The following is a 17843-nucleotide window of genomic DNA, read 5'->3' as shown; positions in this document are numbered from 1 at the left end:
AAGTAGGGTAGATGGTTTAGGTTTTGTCCTCCAATCTTCTTTAGTTTTCAGACTTTCGACTATGTTTATATTCTCTTTCAATAAATCTGGGGAGAAGCAGATCTTTATAGCAGAGGAGCTTACAATCATAAGATAGGAGAATCTTTCCTTGGTGCCTAAGGGAGTACATCAAGGGGACAAAAGCCTTGGCGGAGCCCTGCAGAAGCTCCCACCTACTGCAAAGGACAGCTTCCAGGTCCCCACCCGTCCCCTGGAAGTAGGCTTTATAGGTACAACGTGGAATACAGAGACCCCCCAACTAGCCAGGGCGGGCAAGAGAGAAAGAAAAAGAAAATTCACTTTGTGGTAGACACTGATCTTGACATTCACAAACGAAGATCCATCCAGAGCCCAAATCAGTTGAAAGCAGCAAGAGCAGTAAGGACAGTCACCAGGAAGCACATGCAAGACCTAAGCAAACAGTTAGTGACTGAAAACAGACACACAGCACTGTCGCGGACACGGGTCACACCACCTTAGTAACTAAACGCAGAGAAGGTTAAGCAGCTCAGAAAAGCAAGAAATAAGTGCTAAGCATTACTTACCCTTTAGATTTTATCTTAAAAGCTTTGGGGCTTTTATTTACCAGCACTAGAAATAGGTTTTTGGGTGCCAAAGAGTTAAAAAATAAATAAATAAATAAAAATGAAACTTAGAAAACTTTCACAAGAACTAGATCTCACAGGAAAATAAAAACCTGAGAATTACTGAAATATTTGACATGGAATAATTAAAATGTACTCTGATTCAGATACGGATCTTCAAACTCCCATTTGAGTCATTAAGTGTTATCTACAAATATGACATGTAGAATGTACCCCTATGCTTTGTTATTGCCTTCTGGCAAGAAATTAACAATCGAAGCAGCATCAATATTATTAGATTATAATTTAGAATTGCCAATTAAGGGGGAAATAACATTAACAGCATAATCAAAAATACAATAAATGCAGATAGAGGATCCAATAGTCAATAAACAAAATTACGAACTATTTAATTTCCACCCTTAGACATCGAGGCAGAGAACCTTGGTCCAGGATTTATCACAGTAAGATCTACAGACTGGAAGTAAATTAGGCTCAGCCCAAACAAACAAACAAAATTTTAATAGTTATCAAATCACAGGGCTACGGTGCCAGTGCCACTTAATGGGTCTTGGCAGTGATGATACCTCAGGGACATAGAAGAAGCAGTAAAAATTTTGGGAGCTAGATCAATTTTTTCAGAGCCAAGAGCTATGAATTAATCTTGGGAAAAAGTAAAAAAGAGAGAAAGAGAGAGAGAAAGCTCTCTAGGCCCACCGAGGCACTACAGCAGCTGCCTGGTACCCATTGCTAGTGCGCTGGTAGATAAAAGGGGCGGCCTGGGGTTAGCAGCAGCGTGCCTGCTTTGCTGGCACGCGCACTTACGTCGGTGATAGTGTTCAGAGCTGTGTCTGACCCGATGCTGAAATCGGAACCGGGCACATTGTTGGAGACAGTGGCAGGAACCATAACCATGGGGATACAGAACTCCTCGTGTCTCTCCCGGGCAGCTGACAGCTCTAGGAGTCCCAGGTAAGCCTGTCAGACAAGTGTGTGTGATTGCGGGGGCCGGGAAGCTGGCAGGGGCACAGCGGGCAGAGGGCATCACCAGGAGCCCGGGAGAGCCTCGGGGGGCCACTGGTAGCACAGCACACAGGGTGCATTCTGGGATACCATGGCGCTACTACAAAAGCAACACAGAGAGGCATTAAGTCCAAGGCAAGGGTGAGAGGTTCGCTGGGAACAAAGGAGAAAACAGGACATTATCACCGTGCGGAACACTAACTGATTGATGAGAGGCTGATTAATTGAGGCTCTTACATTTCTTTAGAGTAAGTCAAAGATTATCACAGGGCTGATCTTTACTGAATCATTAAGGACTGTAGTCCAATATGTGACTTTAAAATAATTGAAAAAGGGAAACTAACATGGGGCTACTTTCCTCTGTAAAGAGTTACAGTGTTCAAATTTAATATTTATTTAGTAACTTAGTAACCAATATTTATTAGGTTTACTTAAAAATTACTTTCTTTCCATATTAAAATATAAGAACGAATGATTTCTGTAGGCAGGAATCAAATCAGATCTCGCCAACTAGGTGAGTCTTAGTTAAAGGAATCAAATCGGGCCTCACCGCGTAGGTGAGTCTTAGTTAAGAAGTTAAGCCTTAGCTTCCACACTAAGCGTCTTTAGGAACTGGGTCAGTCTTATGCTCTGTCTTGCCACCTGCTATTCTTCTGCATTACAATCAGCCAGTGGCAACGGGCCTCAGAATCTATAACCCAAGTTCCTGAAGAATAGCCAACAAGTTTTGTGCTTGTGTGAAAACAGGGTTGATATTCACACATCCCAAACTATCAAGCAGGTTAAGAGACCACTTACCTCAAATCCACCGATGATCAAGAGGGCGTTGATACTATGGGCTCGCATCTGCCCAGCTATCTCCTCCAAGAACTTCCCAGGCAGGACACTAAAAATAGGTGGACCAAGTGGTAAGGTCAGGCACCGTGAAGCTGCACACCATCCCCGATGTGCAAACCCCCCCCCCCCCCAGAAACCCCTCTGCCCCAGGCCTCGCCTCCCCCCTCTCGCTCGCCCACAGCCACCTTCTGCAGCTTGAATGGTAACGGGCCTTAAGTTGCTTTTTGGTCCCTTTCCCTGCAGAGTGCCACCTAAGGCAGCAATGGCCAGAAATCACATCTCCAGAGAGAGTGCTTTCCAAAAGTATTTGGGAGAGCACTTCAGCTAATCCTGCACCTGAAAAGACTCCTCCTGCCTCATAAGAAAACGGTAAACCAAAGTATTTCGTAATTATTAACAGTAATTGTTTAAATGGAAATTTCTAGTTTCTCAACAACTGCACTTAACCACTAGGCCACATCCTCAGCCCTTTTTTATATTTCATTTAGATAGAGGGTCTTGCTAAGTTGCTGAGGCAGGCTTTGAACTGGCGATCCTCCTGCCTCAGCCTCCTGAGTCACTGGGATTACAGGCATGCACCACCGCACTCAGTTTATATTATTCAACTTAATCTCATACACCCACACTTGCTATTCACCTTCTGTGTTGTTGCCTATTTCAAATGAGATAATCAACAGTGCAACACCAGACAAACGATATTGTGCTCTATGCTCTGCCCAAGATTCCATCCAGTGCCCATCCCTCATCCGTCATTCATGCTTAGTATAAAGTACTTATACTTTTGATGGATTTGTATGAATTTGTATGGCAAAAATATTCAAGCACAACAAATTGGGACCAAAGAGTAGATATGTCTAACTGCAAAATCCCTCCCAGTCTTCTGATGCAAAGTTTGAAGCATCTTCAGAATGAGCTCCAAGCCCCTGACCTGCTCTGCTTGACCCAAGAGCAATGCCCAGCACACCTATGCTGGAAGTGTCTTGGCCAGTCTATGGAAGCCCAGAAGCACTCAATAGATACGATACATCTCCTCCAAGAGCTTTCTAGTAAACCAACCCCAGGGCATATGGTAAGAATGGACACCGGCAGCCCTGTGGGACCCTGCTAGCAGCAGGTGATACTGGGGTCCTGATTTCAAAGCAGCACAAAGGGTTGAGACAATTCTCTAGGGTCAATAAACCACCATCATATGGAGACCAATATTTATTAAGTTTACTTAAAAATTACTTTCTTTCCATATTAAAATACAAACTGCAATAACAACTGGCATTAATATTGCACCCTTGAGATAAAGAGAGATGAAAAAGGACTTTGACTTAAGATTAAACACACCTTGCAAGACTATCCTCCCCCAGCTGTGGGGAAACACGGAAGCATACTATAATTCAGAAAAACACATTTTCACACCAGAATTACCCAGGCTGTTTCGTCAGGTATGGGAATGAGCCCTGCTTCACCATGGGGCTCGCTTGAGTCATCCCACTACACAAACCTGCTCCAGCACACTCTCAGTGCTCGCTCACTACGGTCTATAGGCTGCAGGTCAGCACAGCCCAGTGACGACCGCTGCTCTCGAGGCCTCCAGTGAGCTGCAGGGTTCTGCTCTTCCAACGCATGGAACTAAGGAATTGCTGGAAAGAAGTGTTCCCAGCTACCTTCTCCCTCTTTCCAAACCCTGGGACTCATCCCCAGCCCCCCAGACACAAAAGGGTTTCCAGAGCAAGGACAGGTCCAAGCCCCAGAGCCTCTCTCTTCCTTTAGCAATTCCTTCCAGAAAATTAGAAGAGGCACCCACACACAGCCACTCTTTTCTAGAACATGCCTCTTTCTTCTTCCTTAAGAGCAGGTTGAGAGTTAAGATTTGGAGATTACCGTTTTGTCCCAAGAATGGACCCTCCTTGGCCAGTCCAACCTCCAACATCTGACCAGCCGATTTCTTTGATCTGATAGGCAAACACAGACAGCAAAGTGAGAGATAAAAGGGACGAGGAAAGCTTTTAAAAAACAGCGCTGATTCCTGTACCTTCAGTAGGCTGCATTCCCAGGAAGATTTTGAAGCATTTCTAAACTACATCCTCAGAGTGTTGCTGAGTGAGTCGAGCCACGAAGCGGACGTCTGAGGTCAAACAAGGAATGAGGGACTCAGTGAGAGCACGTTCTCCCTGCCCATAAGGGACTCACGTCTTACTTAACCCCATGTGTACTGCTGGGACAGTTTAGCTGGCCAAACTCTCTTGCTGGGAAATAAGAGAAAATATTTTGGCCTTGAAATCAATAAAGATTAAAAGAAATCTTATAAATTGAAAAAAAAAAATAGAAAGAAAAGCATAAGCAAAACACAAATGAGTTGCTAAGCAGTTCAAGCTCCATCACCAGAGGAGTCTAGTAGCTGCAGGAGGAGGACATGCTGGGCTGGACGGAGCGCAGGACGCCCAGTTTCTGCCACAGGTCCTGGGCGTGTTGACTCTAACATGTGCCATGAGGTCTTCGGGCAGAGTGCATTTAAAATAAACATATCACCCTATTTAAGTGTGACTGTCCAAGTCTACAGGCACATAGGTGTGTATGTGTGTGAGACAGAGACTGGAGAGGGGGTGGGGGTGGGGGGAGTCCAACATAATGCTGCTGGGAGCCCAAGTTGAAGTTATAAATGCCAGTTTGGAAGGGAGTAATTATTTTTTTTAAATTTGTCCTAATTAGTTATACATGACAGTAGAACACACTTTGACACATCATACATGTTATGGTTGAGATGTGGTGTCCCCAAAAGCTCATGTGTAAGACAATACAAGAATGTTCAGAGGAGAAATGTTTGGGCTATAGTCTTAATTCAATCAGTGAATTAATCCTCTGATAGGGATTAGCGGTAACTAGAGTGGTAGGGTGTGGCTGGAGGAGGTGGGAACTGGGGCGTGGCTTTGGGGTACATATTTGTATCTGGCAAATAGAGACCTCTCTCTAGGCTTCCTGATCATCGGGTAAGCTGCTTTTCTCTGCCACCCTCTCCTGCCATGATGTTCAGCCTTACCTCAAGCCTTCAGGAATGGAGCCTGCTGTCTATGGACGGAGACTTCTGAAACTGTGAGCCCTAAATAAACCTTTTCCCCTTACAGTTGTTCTGGTTGGGTCCTTTAGTCATGGCAGCAACACGGCTGATACCCAATACCCAAAAGGAGTACGACTTCTCATTCTTCTGGTTTACAGAGTGCAGTGTTTCACCGGTTGTGTGATCATACATGTTAATGTCTGATTCCTGTACTACTCTTCCTACTCCCTCGCCCCTCCCCTCCCTCCACTCCCCTCCGTCTAATCCAAAGTACCTCTACCGTCCCTAGCCACTCCCCTCCTTATTGTGAATCAGCACCGCATATCAGAGAAAACATTCCACTTTGACCTTTGGTTCTTTGGAACTGGCTTAATTCTTTACATAAAGCAAAGAGCAGCTTAATACCAAAAAGTCTTCCCAAAGTCTCAACAAGAACAATGGCAGAGCAATATGCCCCGAGGATGGCAGGGTTCCTAGTCCCCTCTCTGCTGCTGAGACTTGGACAGAGGAACCCCGTCTGATTGGGTGCTGTGTGTTGGCTGCCGGGTGGAAAGGGAACCGCGGGTGCTCCCCAGGGCTGTCAGGCGACTGCACTGCATCTCTCTGCCACCCCTGTCTCTGGGCTGGTGTCTTCTCTTCTGATCTACTCTTACAACAAGGCTTTGGTCTTCCTATTGCTAACAGCCTTGGAGAAATCCTCAAGTTCCATTAAGTCTGCCATCTTGATACAGAAGCCTGCCCATCCACATCTTAGGCCATGCCGCTGCCGACACCTGGCCACGGTGTCTGCCTGCTCACTGGATCTCCCCCACTAGCCTTGCTAAACCTCAGCTCCTCATATTTCCTTGTAAGCCATGCTTCCCCATCTCTGTAAACTGCAATTCTGCCCCTTCCTCGGGCTCAGGCCAGAATGGGGTAATTCTTGCCTCCTTTTTTTTCACAGCTGCATATATTAAATGGGCCCTGACTTGAAAATACATTCAGACCTTTGAAGACGTCTGTCTACAAGGTTGCCACCTTCACCTCTTGCTGAGGTTACAGCAAAAGCCTCTGATCCCCTCCCTGGCGGGGAGGCTTAGGGTTAGGTCTGGGTCAGGGCTGGAGTATCAGTGCTTCCTGCTGTGCCTCTGAGGAACACCCCAGCAGCCTGCAAAAGCCCAGCAGGATGTGCCACTCCCCTGCTGAAAAGCTTCCCACCTTAGCATGAAAGCGCAGCATAAAAGCCAAGCTTCTTCTTCAGGACTGTCTGCCAACCATGTGGCCCTAGCTTCCTTGCCGTCCCCGCCCTTCCCACCTCTGCCCAGGCAGGATGGCCACCACCATCCTACAGCAGCAACACCGCCCCCCAAAGGCTTTGCACCTCCTTTCCTCTGCCCGGGATGAACACCCCGCGCCCACAGGAGCCGCTGGCCGATTCCAGACCTTCAGTCCGGAATCCTGTTCGCAGCAGCAGCTGCGTAGGACCCTCGGGCACATGCCGCGGGGTTCCATCCGTGCTCCATCGCCCTCCTGGGGGCATCTGTTGGGCACTACTTACCGTCTAAGAACCTAGATGGTTCACTAGGTCTGTTCCTAGTGTCCCCTCCCTCTCAACCGTGAAGATCACAGAGGAGGGTCTTGTCTACCCTGCCCCCTTGTTTAATTTCACAGTGTAAGAATTTAACAAGAAACAAACAAACACATTTGCTAACTGAGTGAGCAGATCGTCTCCACCCGTGTGGCCGTGGTTGAGGGCACGGGCTCTGCAGTCTCCCTGCCCTGTTTCAGTGCTACACCATGGGACCCGGGTGGGTTGGTCAACGCGTCTGCGCCTCGATTCCTCACCATGAAAATGGGAACATCGTCTCGGATTCAGAGGAATGCTGAAATGAGCAGGCACATGTAACCCCGAAGGCCACGGACAGCCAAGCACTCGGCCTGACACACACCTGACGTGACCTGGCCGCTGTCCCCCAGTGACTTTGCAGAAAACTGGAACATGTCACACGTCGGGCTTAACGCACAGGCCCGGATCTCAACTTGGGAAAGGATTCCCGACAGAAGCTGCCCCTTGAATGAAAACCCACTATCGTCACAATGTGGCAGAATCCTGGATGACAAACGTCGGAAGGAAGCAGGGGCCTGGCCTCCCCACGTGAGGCGAGAACATTCCCCGCCTAGGGCCTCCTGGGAGACGCACCTTGCCCTTGGCAAAGCCATCAAAGCCGTCGTAGATAGCCAGCATCTTGTGGCCGTCGGCGATCCCCACTCGCACAGCGGAGCGCACGGCTGCGTTCATCCCGGCCGCGGGGGCTCCCACGTTGACCACAGCCACGTTGCAGTTGCTCTACCAGGAGAGGGCAGGCTGGGTCACCAGGCATGCCACACACCTTACACCCGGCCCACACCATGCCGGGCACATGCGGGTGACCACATTCCACAGCAGCGTAAAGGCCAGGGTTGGGAAGGTCAGTCGCAGAGCTCAAGGACACCCCCAGGGGCCAAGGTCAAAGCTGGGGCCTGTGTGCATGAGGGCAGAAGGGTGTCCAGGCCCTGGGAGGGCTAGGGCACCACCGGAGGCCAGTCACCTACCTTCTGGATCTGGTCATCGGGCAACTTGATGGCTAGTCGCTTGTAGATGTTCAGGTTGCCCTCGAAGCTCCTGGAAGGCAAAGATGTTGCTGAGTCAGGGCCAAGAACACTGGAAAGCCTGGGGGCAGGGCCACACAGAACGTCCCACCAGATACCCTGCAAGTGCCCAAGAGGGGGACCGTGATGCTTCACATGTCCCGCAGAGTCCTGGAGGGGATCCAAGGGGCTCTCTTTTTCTACTTCAGAAATGGGCTAAGACAAAAGGCATTCTTGGGCTTCTCTGAAATTTCTTTTCAAAATGCAGGCAACATGTCACCTTGTGCCTTAATTGCACAAGGGTCAGAACAACCCTGCTTAAAGAAAAGGAAAAAAGAAAGGAGAATAAAAGATGATCTTCTCCACCTAGTCATCTAGCTCTTGTGCACACCATGTGTTGGAAAAGGATGAGCAAAACTTCTAAGCACATTCTAGACAACCAGGTCCAAGGACTTAAATTCCGAATAAAGTAGAATTTTCTTCAAAATACCTCACCTCCCTCGGAGCCGTACAGCATCTTTAAATCTCCTCTCGTCCATTGCCTTTTGGACATCCTGGGTCTTTAAAAAGAAATAAGAAACGAGAAATAAGGGTGTGTCAAGGTTACCAAGTCCCTGGGTCAGGATGGTTTAGGGAAAGGCTCAGTGCCTCCACAGCTGGACCCTCTCAGTCTGACCTTGGCTGACTGGCAGCCCCAAGATTAGGTGGGCTAGGTGGCCAGCTAACCCTGGCACTTAATGCTATGGTTAGCAGTGGGACCCTTGAAGCCCAGCGGTGAGATCAGAGCCCTGGGCTCACCCCGCCCAGGCTGCTTCCCAGAAAGAGGAGGAGGTGGACATGCTGATCACGGCCACGAAAGCACAAGGACTTCTGCCCACAAGACCAAGTTAGAGGAATCCAGTCTCTCTGGGAAGGTTCTGAAAATTCCTCAGTTTGATTCTGGTAGGGAAAAAAAAAAATGTATTCCCCTGCCTCATGGGGGTCCGATGCACAGGACCTGAGTGTGCTCACAGCAGGTGGAGGGGGCAGAGGGCTGGGGCCACACCAGGACAAAGGGCCCCCGAGTGACAGGCTCCAGCAATCCCAGTCAACTTCAGGACCCTGGGAAAGTCACCCGTTTCCCCAAACTTCCATCTCCACATCTGCAGGATCAGGAGAAAACCCCAACCCTTCTCCACTGCTGTCTACGGTTATTAAAACCAGACCCTCAGGAAAACACCAGACAAACTGCAGGGGAACGACAAATGGCTCCACTGTGGCCTCGAGAAACACAACCTTGATAGGTCAGCCTGAAGAAGGAGCCCGGATTTCTGTGCCACCCCGGCTTCTAGGAGAATAGGCACTGGACACGAGAAAGGCTCAAAATGCATGTGCGGCACGGACTTCAATGCCGTGGCCCTTTCCAGCCGATCACCTCTCACAGTTCCAGACACTTCCTGTCCTTCCGTCCCCAAGGACATGGACATGAACACGCTTGCACAAACATGAGCACGTGCACACATACACACGTGACCACGCACACGCACATACATGCAGGTGACCAGCCATGTGGGCAGACTTTCTTCGCTCCTGACGGCTTTGGCAAGTATGTTGTTAAGGTGTTTAGGGTTACGGTGCCCAGGCCCCTGGACTTAAATCACTTATCCGGTTCTCTACATCATAACAGACATTCACCGCAGGGTCACTGGAGAAACCTAAGTTACGGTCATGGAAAGACTTCGGAAAAATAGAAGAGCAATTTCTACAGCAGCTAATTCCACTGCCACCTCGTCTACCCAGCAACAGGTTGGAAACTAATAACTCAGGCTTCCTTAATCCAATTTCAGATACCGCTGTGGACCAAAGAAGACAGGTGCATCCCAGAATGTCCCTGGAAGCCATTCCAACGTCCCACCACGGATCTGAATGTCCTCTGGCACCGAAGGCCAGGGAAGGACTGAAGTGGAGAAGGCACGGCGCCGCGCCTCCTCCCTGTGAAAGGCTCCCCCGCACGTTCTCGGCAGGGCCACCTGCCTGCACTTGTCTTCCCAGCAGACTGGCGCCCAGGGGCCACCTGGATCCTTGCTGTTGTCAGAGACACTCAAGGACCCCAACGTACACTCGTTCTTGATGGCAGACTCATCGTTAGGGGACATCACTACCAGAGTGCTACAAGGACAGTGACTGGCAAACAAGCAAGGAGAGACTGTGCAGGTTTTATACACTGTGCCATGAAAACAGAAGTCTGCCGCCATCGCCAACAGGGTGGGGATCCACGTGCCCAGTAAGGCCATCTAAACCACTGGTCACAGAATCAGCAGCAGGGCAGCCAGAGGCACCTGCCGGCCAGACAGGCGGCCCCTCTCCATGCCCGCCCACTGCCCCAGCTCACCATCTGCACACACTCCACCAGGGGCAGGCGCACGGCTTGGTTTCCACTCAGCGACACCACGCAGGCTGGGGTATCGGGGGTGGCCTCCAGCAGAGCAACAACCGCCTCCACTCCCATGCGACTGGCCTGGAAATGACATTGGTGACAGTCGAAGATGGCCCAGCATCCTATTCCCACCACCTTGCAGGAGGCACCACGGGCCCATGGTGACCACGGCAACACTTTCTGCCATTTCTGTGCCCTGGAATGGAGACCCAGCTGGGTGCTCACCTCCTATCCTGCTTGCTCACCTCTGGTCCACCTCCCTGTAACACCATGACTCCAAGAAAAACTGGCAAGATGACAGCAGGGCAGTCTTAAGAACTGGGGGTTTGGACTTCAGACTGGGAAATCCCCCTAGGTGAGCAAGTCTCAAAGGATCTTTAAAATTAGCATGCAGGCTGCTGGCATGTCCTGGGATGAGCTGCCTGCCAACCTTTGAGACAAACAGGTTCCTTTGAATGTCCAGAAATGTTTCCTTCCCAAAGACCTTGTGATGGGCTCCTGCCATTCTCACTTACCAAAATCCTGTCGAATGCTGAAGGAGTCCCTCCTCTTTGTACGTGTCCAAGAATAGTCACTCGAGTGTCGAATCCCAGCTGTGTCACCACAAGCTAAAGGGAAAGACTTCCGTTAGAAAGTACCAAACTGTGCGGGTGAGGTAGCCCATGCCTGTAATCCGAGGCTCGGGAGGCAGAGGCAGGAGGATTGTGAGTTCAAAGCCAGCCTCAGCACCTAGTGAGGCCCTAAGCAATTCAGTGAGACCCTGTATCTATGTAAAATACCAAAAAAAAAAAAAAAGGGCTGGGGATGTTGCTCAGTGGTTAGGTGCCCCTGGGTTCAATCCCCAGTACCAAAAAAGCAAAAACAAAAACAGAAAGTACCAAACTGTGATGTGGCACATCAACTCAGTTGTGGTAACAGTTATTTCACTGAGGAAAGATTTCTCTACTCCTTCTTCAAACCTAAAGCCACAGAAGATCATTCCTCAATTTTCTGCCCAAAAGGAATGTTCAGTGGAACAGCTAGCTGATATGTTTTGAAAGAACACTTTTATTATCAAATAAAATGTCTCCCAACTAGCTAATGAATATAACATTGATTTTTCCAAAAAACTCTGTCTCAGTAGCTTATATTCCAAGTGTTTATATGTTCTGGAAACGTAAGCATGTCTCCAGTCACCTTCAGTGTGTACAGCTGTGATCTGAATATCAGCCCTGCACCCAGAGGCATGCCAGCCTGGGACATGCAGAGGCGGGACTCCTCTGAGACCCAGCTTCCTCTCCTCTACCAATAGCAGGGCTGGCTATCTCAAGTCCATGGTCCCTTTTTGGTACAATATTCCATGACCTAATCTTAGTTAGGCGAGGAAGAAAATCTTTGCCCTGATTTTATTGATCACATTTTGTAAATATTGGCCAATGTCTTTCACAGGTATGGGTCAGTGATTTAACACAGATGTGTGGAGCTGGGACTGAAATCGGTAAGAGAAATGTTTTGCTCATCAACTGATAATAACTAAGCAAGATAAAGAAATCAACTTGCAAAGCCAGGTTGGCAATGCCTGCGGCCCTGCCTCTTGCTGGAGCCAAGTGTCTGCTGGTGTCTGCCCAGAGCCTCCTTTGGCTGCTCTGTGAGAGTGCTGTGGGGATCAGCAAGGGCCAGTCTCAGCCAGCCTCCTGGCACCAGCCTGCCAGACCCCGCCCTTCCTCAGGGCCATAAAGACACAATGACTCATGGCCAAGGTGGCTCGTTGAGAATGTGCTCGGCTGATGCTCCAGGTTGAAGAGGGACTTCTGCTGTTGCCAACAGAGAAGCCCAGGTTAGCCGCCAAGTGGTCAGTCCTCAGAGCGGCTGATGCTCAATAGCTGGAACTTTCTCATCAGAGAACGTGCCTGGCCACTGTATGGTCTCTCCCCGTTTCTGCTGGAGCCACACGCCTTGAAGAATATCACGAGAGAGAACACAAGACGAGCTGGCTCTCCGGAACCTGGTCCACTGACGTTAGGAGTCATTAGGAAAATAGTTTTAAATATCAGGGGAAAAAAATTAATACCACACAGTGTTCTAGATCAAAACCCTGTCAAGCATGCTAAGAGCTCCTGCTTCCAGGTACACAACAGAGTAAAACTGAGAAATTATACAAACTTACATCCTTGATTTTCTCAGAGGAAATAGGATTATTTTGGGTATCAATTGCTCCTTCAGCCACAATGATAATATTCAGTCTTTTTTTTCGGGCACGGTTCTAAAGAAACAGAACATTAAAACATTCACATTCTTAATGTTTTTTACAACAATAACGAAACCATGGAAGTCTGTCCCAAAGCGAACTGGCCTCTTTGTGGGCAGAAATCCTTGCAAGGAGTGCTTCCCAACGACACCAGACGGAAAATGGTACTCTGGGTGATGGCAGGGACGGCTGAGGGTCTCCTGGGAGGGGCCTTTGGGAATTTGGCAGCTTAGGTGACATCGCGAATACTGGTGAGAACGGAACCCCAACCAGTCAGGGCAGGGGTGGAGTGCCGACTTGCTGGCCGACAGACCACAGCAGGGAGGTGACAGGCTGCACTCCCCCCAGCTGTGTCCCTGCAAACCATGCCTGTTCTCCTGTACACCCAGGGCTTCCTGCAGCCCCCATGAGCCTCAGGCCCACCCAGCCCACTTGTGTGGGGCCAAGAATCTGCTTCCACTGCCGTGAACAGGACTGTGCACAGGCAGGGAAGTGGACAGGTGGGGCCCAGGTGAGAGAGTGGGAAAGAACACTGCTGCAGTCCAGATCCAGAACATTCCCCAAATATCCGTGTGCTGAAGGCCTGGTCCCACCCCATGGCACCACGGGGAGATGGTGGGACATTTAGAAGGAGGGGTTTAAGGGGACAAGTAGGTCAATGGAGGTGTGCTCTGGAAGGGAAACTGGGACCTTGTCCCCTCCTCTCTGCCAGGCGGTCCTGACCATGGACTCTGACCTCTGAAACCATGAGCCAAAAATCAACCTTTCCTCCTTTAAAGGTGATTTATTCACATACTTGTCACAGCAACAGACATCTGAGTAACACAGATCCAGAACCCAGACAGAGGGCTTGGGCAGCTGTACCTTAGTGGCCGCTCATGCCATTTGGACCGTCTCGTTAGTGCTGCTGACTGCACAGCCTTACATACACACTTACAGAGGTTCCGTGAGCCTGTAATGAACCATAACATGTAGGGACCACTCCATGAGGTAGATTGACTCATTCTCAATGGATCTGTTTCTGTAAGGCCCCAAATTAAAGACCCTCCTGTAGAATGTGTCAGCAGTCGCTGTGTGGACCCCTGGCTGTCCCTGCAGCCAACCCTGCCAGAACCAGGGTACGCTGGGTTGTTCTAACGTGGCTCACACCAACAACAGTGTTACGCTCATATTCTGTTTTCATTCTTGAGGATATGAAATGTGCTATGGTTTGAAGAATTTCTATGCAGAAGTAACTTCTTAAAGGTCCAAAGATATCAGTGCAAAGTGATTACGTCAGTGTTGCTTAAAAGAGGAAAAGCAGAGATAATGACAATATCCATAAATAACTGGTTGGCTAAACAACCGTCATCCATAAAACGTACTATTCAGAAGTGATTACAAACAACAGTCTTCAGGACACCTCGGTGGGAAGGCCTCTGTCATTTATGGATCACCTCCTTGTCCTGTGCCTGGATTGGATAAATTCATTCAGTGACTCTTTGCAAAATCACTGAGGAGTAGTGAGCTGTACCCTCCCAAATTACAGAAGAGAAAGTGGATGCAGGAAAGCGAGGTTACTGGCACCCAGCTACCCTGTTCAGCGGGAGAGCCAAGTTTTCAACCTAGGAATTTAGGTGTCTCAGAAAGTCCTTATGAATTTTATATTAAAATGTATACAGCTAGGAGACATTTGGGGGTTTGTTTCCTAGGCTAATTTACCTTCCAAAATATTGGAAAAAATTCTTGCAGTGGGGCATTCATGTCATTCAGAATAAATGACAGAATGATATCAAGTGTTTCCACACAGATTAGTTTAAACCATCAGTTCTGCCTCTGCCAAAGCCTAAGGGGGATGCCCCTGCCCCTCCTCTGGTCGTACCTGACAGTGCAGTATATAAAATGCAGAATTCAGTGAGATCTGCTCACGAGACAACGCAGTTCAATAACCTGCAAATATAGAGTAACTACCTAAAAACAAACGGCTGAACCAAACTTACTGCAGACTTCCTTTCTAACCAGCCTCCCAGAGTCTTCCTTGAAGGCGTCATTGGACCTGTGGCGCACAATGTCGCTGAGGATCAGGCCAGGCATGGGAGGAGGATCCACCTGGCCAGGGCCCACTGAGTGCAGAGACCTCAGAAGGAACCGGAATGTCCTGTGTCATGTAATCAACTGCATGTGCCTCAGGGCCCGAGGATGTGCCCTTGAAGAGGAGTGTGACCACACAGCTCATGAAACGCAAGCCCACTGAGGATGCTGCTCACCACCCCGCGTCAGAACCAAGGAGCCAGGAACCTCTCCCTCAAGTGGCAAATTTGTACTAAGTCAATTAAGAGCTTGAACTTCAAAAGGATGCATGATTTCCCCTCGCTACAGTTCAGCTTTAATCAATAGTTTTTAATGCAGGCACTTGTGTCATAAAAGCCTTATTGCACACGTGGCCTTTGTCACAGGCACTGTGAATGCACTTGCTGAATACAACTAAAATTGGTCTGTGCCATGGTGCTTGCACAATTTACCTACTGGACAATTAACGACTATAAAAATAAGGGAAGGAAGGCAGGCACTGTGGCACACGTGTAATCCCAGTGGCTCAGGAGGCTGAGTTGGGAGGATTGCAGGTTTGAGGCCAGCCTCAGCAACTTAGTGAGACCCTGTTTCAAAATAAAATAAAGGGATATGGGTGTAGCTCAGTGGTAGAGGGCCCCTGGGTTCTATCCCCAGCACCACAAAATAGGCAGGGGATTACCCCACACACATTGAGATTCTGCCCTAAAAGCTAAGCATGGTCTTAAATAAGACCTCTCATGCCCTAAGCATTAAGCCTTCTTGGAGGCAAACTGGCCACACTAACAGTCACAGTGGGACGGACAAACAAGTAGCTCACTCTGGACAGAGGAAGAAAGAAGCCTGGCTCGCCATAACCAGCAAACAGGCAAACACCCAAATCCCCCACCGTGGAGAAGGAAATGTCACACACCTGACCCCTGGAGAGGTGAACAAGGGTTGTTCACACTTGGGCACACGGAGGAAGAAGAGCAAACAGATTCTCTTTCCAAATCTGGCTTCCTTTAGTAGCCCTGCTCCCATGGAACCTACTCCTCAAACCAGGACCGCTGTCTTGAAAGAAAAGCAGCCCAGTGCTAGCTATTCCTTCATGGCATGATCCTGGGTGACTTCAGGAAGAGACAGGCACATGGACAGCTCGCAGAGGATGATCCTCCACAACAGGCTTTGCTTTGTTTTACGATCAGCAAGTTTTCACTTGTTTAAAAAGCTGTCCAATTTGGAATTCCAGAGGCCTTTACAGATCCTAACTAAAGCAACAAGGCCAGAATCCCCGGCCACGCACAGCAAGGTTGCCAATTACCTCCGAGAGTTTGACGCACATGTTCTCCTCCCAACCCTCTTCTGGTGGAGACTCCGGAAGGAACACCCAGTCCGCTCCGCAGGCCAAGGCGCTCACCAAGGCCAAGTACCTACATGGAACAAAACGACGGGATGAACACACTGAGCAGGAGGCTTCCAGCAGGGCGGCCAGGGGCTCTCGAGCACTACGACAAGGCCAGAGAGACGTCACACTGGACAGGAAGCAAGAGATGCTGGCTGCTCTGTGAGTCACATGATAGGGGGCTCAGGACACTGCAGGACACAATAGAAAGGTCCTTTCCACCCAAATCGTGTCTGCAGATACGTACCCACAGTGTCTCCCCATCACTTCCAGAACGAAGGTCCTCTGGTGGCTGCAAAGGGGTAAAGGGAAGATCCAGTCACCACCACTGGAACAGTACAGAAAGCAAACAGAAAGGTGCTCTGCAGTCAGGTAAGAGTCTGCCACCTCATGATGGCAGGCACCCAAACTTTCAAAATATGACTCATTTTCTACAAAAGCAAATGCCACTAAAATGGTATTTCAGACTCTTATGAGCAGAGGGGCATTAGCAGCAATTGCAGGTCCCAGATGTATTCTACCCTGTTGCTTGAGCCTAAGACTAACTGACACATCTAGGACATTTGTTCTATGTTCTTTCAAAGGTGGTGACAGTGCTGGGCAAGGTCAGGTCCTTCTGTCAGGAACCACGGCTGGACACGTCCCCCATAAACCCAAGAGTACGCGTGCCAGGGATCAGGATCGGCTCCAGTAACTCCCAGAGATTATGCTCTTTCTAAGGAATGGCAAAAGCCATCTGCTCTGGGAAATCCCTCAACCCTGAAGAGACAACGTGGCTTCTCAGTGGCTACTCAGTGGCTACGGTATTCACACCTGGACTGCAACAGTGGCAAACAGGACGGATACATGAAGACGTGGGAGGCCCTGCCCTGGGGCCCTTTCTGAAGTTCCAAGTCTCAAGCTTCTCATTCACAAGATAGAAAGATCCTACTTTCTATCCACCTGGTTTTCATGAAAAGTGCTTCAGGAACTCTAGGCCACCCTAGTGACAGGCAATGCCCTCCCTGAGTCTGGGTGGGCTCAGCTGCGCTGATGCCGCTCCGTCCAGACTCCCATCAACTGCAGGTTGGAATCCCAGCGCAAGGCAATGCCACCTCGCTCTCCAGCAAGCTCACTCACTCCATCCCTTTGCCTGCCAGCTATTCCCTTCAAGGAACCTTTGGGCAAGGTTTTTGATAACTATTTTGTTTTCCAATTTTTCTCCCACAAATGCATTTTTCTTCTATAATGGGATTTTTTTTTTTAAAGAAGTAGTTTAAAATTTTAAATGAAAGGTCAACCAGAGAACAACTTTCTTGTATTGGAAACTTTTCCAGTCCCAAGACCTGCACCAGGATAGCCCTCTGCGGCACCATCTGCAGAGCTGCCAGTTCTAAGTGTTGGCACAGGACGTGCCTACAGTCAACACCTGGGTTCCTCTGGGGGCTTTTACCTCTGGGCAGTGGTCATGATGGCGTCAACAACTTCCATAATTCTGTGCAAGGCAGAGTCCGTGCCGATGGTCATGTCTGTGCCACAGAAGTCGTTGTCGATGGAGCCCACCATGCCCACCACGTTAAGGTAAGAGTACTTCTTCACGGCCTCTTGACTGATCTTACCTACACCGGAAACAAGCGACACAGGTAAGAGCG

At 49.2% G+C, this 17843-nt stretch overlaps 1 protein-coding gene across 3 annotated transcripts in view; it reads right to left on the bottom strand.

The window, feature by feature from the left end:
- The window catches only part of PFKP (phosphofructokinase, platelet), a 58780-nt gene that overhangs the window by 15556 nt on the left and 25381 nt on the right, over positions 1-17843 (bottom strand). For all 3 annotated transcript variants that reach the window (XM_079107042.1, XM_079107040.1, XM_079107041.1), the window contains 12 exons: positions 17645-17810; positions 16460-16504; positions 16132-16240; positions 12699-12794; positions 11068-11160; positions 10508-10633; positions 8632-8696; positions 8101-8170; positions 7709-7855; positions 4356-4426; positions 2445-2532; positions 1449-1601 (listed from right to left, as the gene is read on the bottom strand). In XM_079107042.1, the coding sequence (XP_078963168.1) occupies positions 1449-1601; positions 2445-2532; positions 4356-4426; positions 7709-7855; positions 8101-8170; positions 8632-8696; positions 10508-10633; positions 11068-11160; positions 12699-12794; positions 16132-16240; positions 16460-16504; positions 17645-17810 (1229 nt within the window). The remainder of the gene's footprint in view (positions 1-1448; positions 1602-2444; positions 2533-4355; positions 4427-7708; positions 7856-8100; positions 8171-8631; positions 8697-10507; positions 10634-11067; positions 11161-12698; positions 12795-16131; positions 16241-16459; positions 16505-17644; positions 17811-17843) is intronic.

The sequence above is a fragment of the Sciurus vulgaris genome (genome assembly GCF_902686455.1).
Source record: "Sciurus vulgaris genome assembly, chromosome: 12".
NCBI classification, from domain to species: domain Eukaryota; kingdom Metazoa; phylum Chordata; class Mammalia; order Rodentia; family Sciuridae; genus Sciurus; species Sciurus vulgaris.
This window is presented reverse-complemented; position numbering and strand designations above follow the sequence as displayed.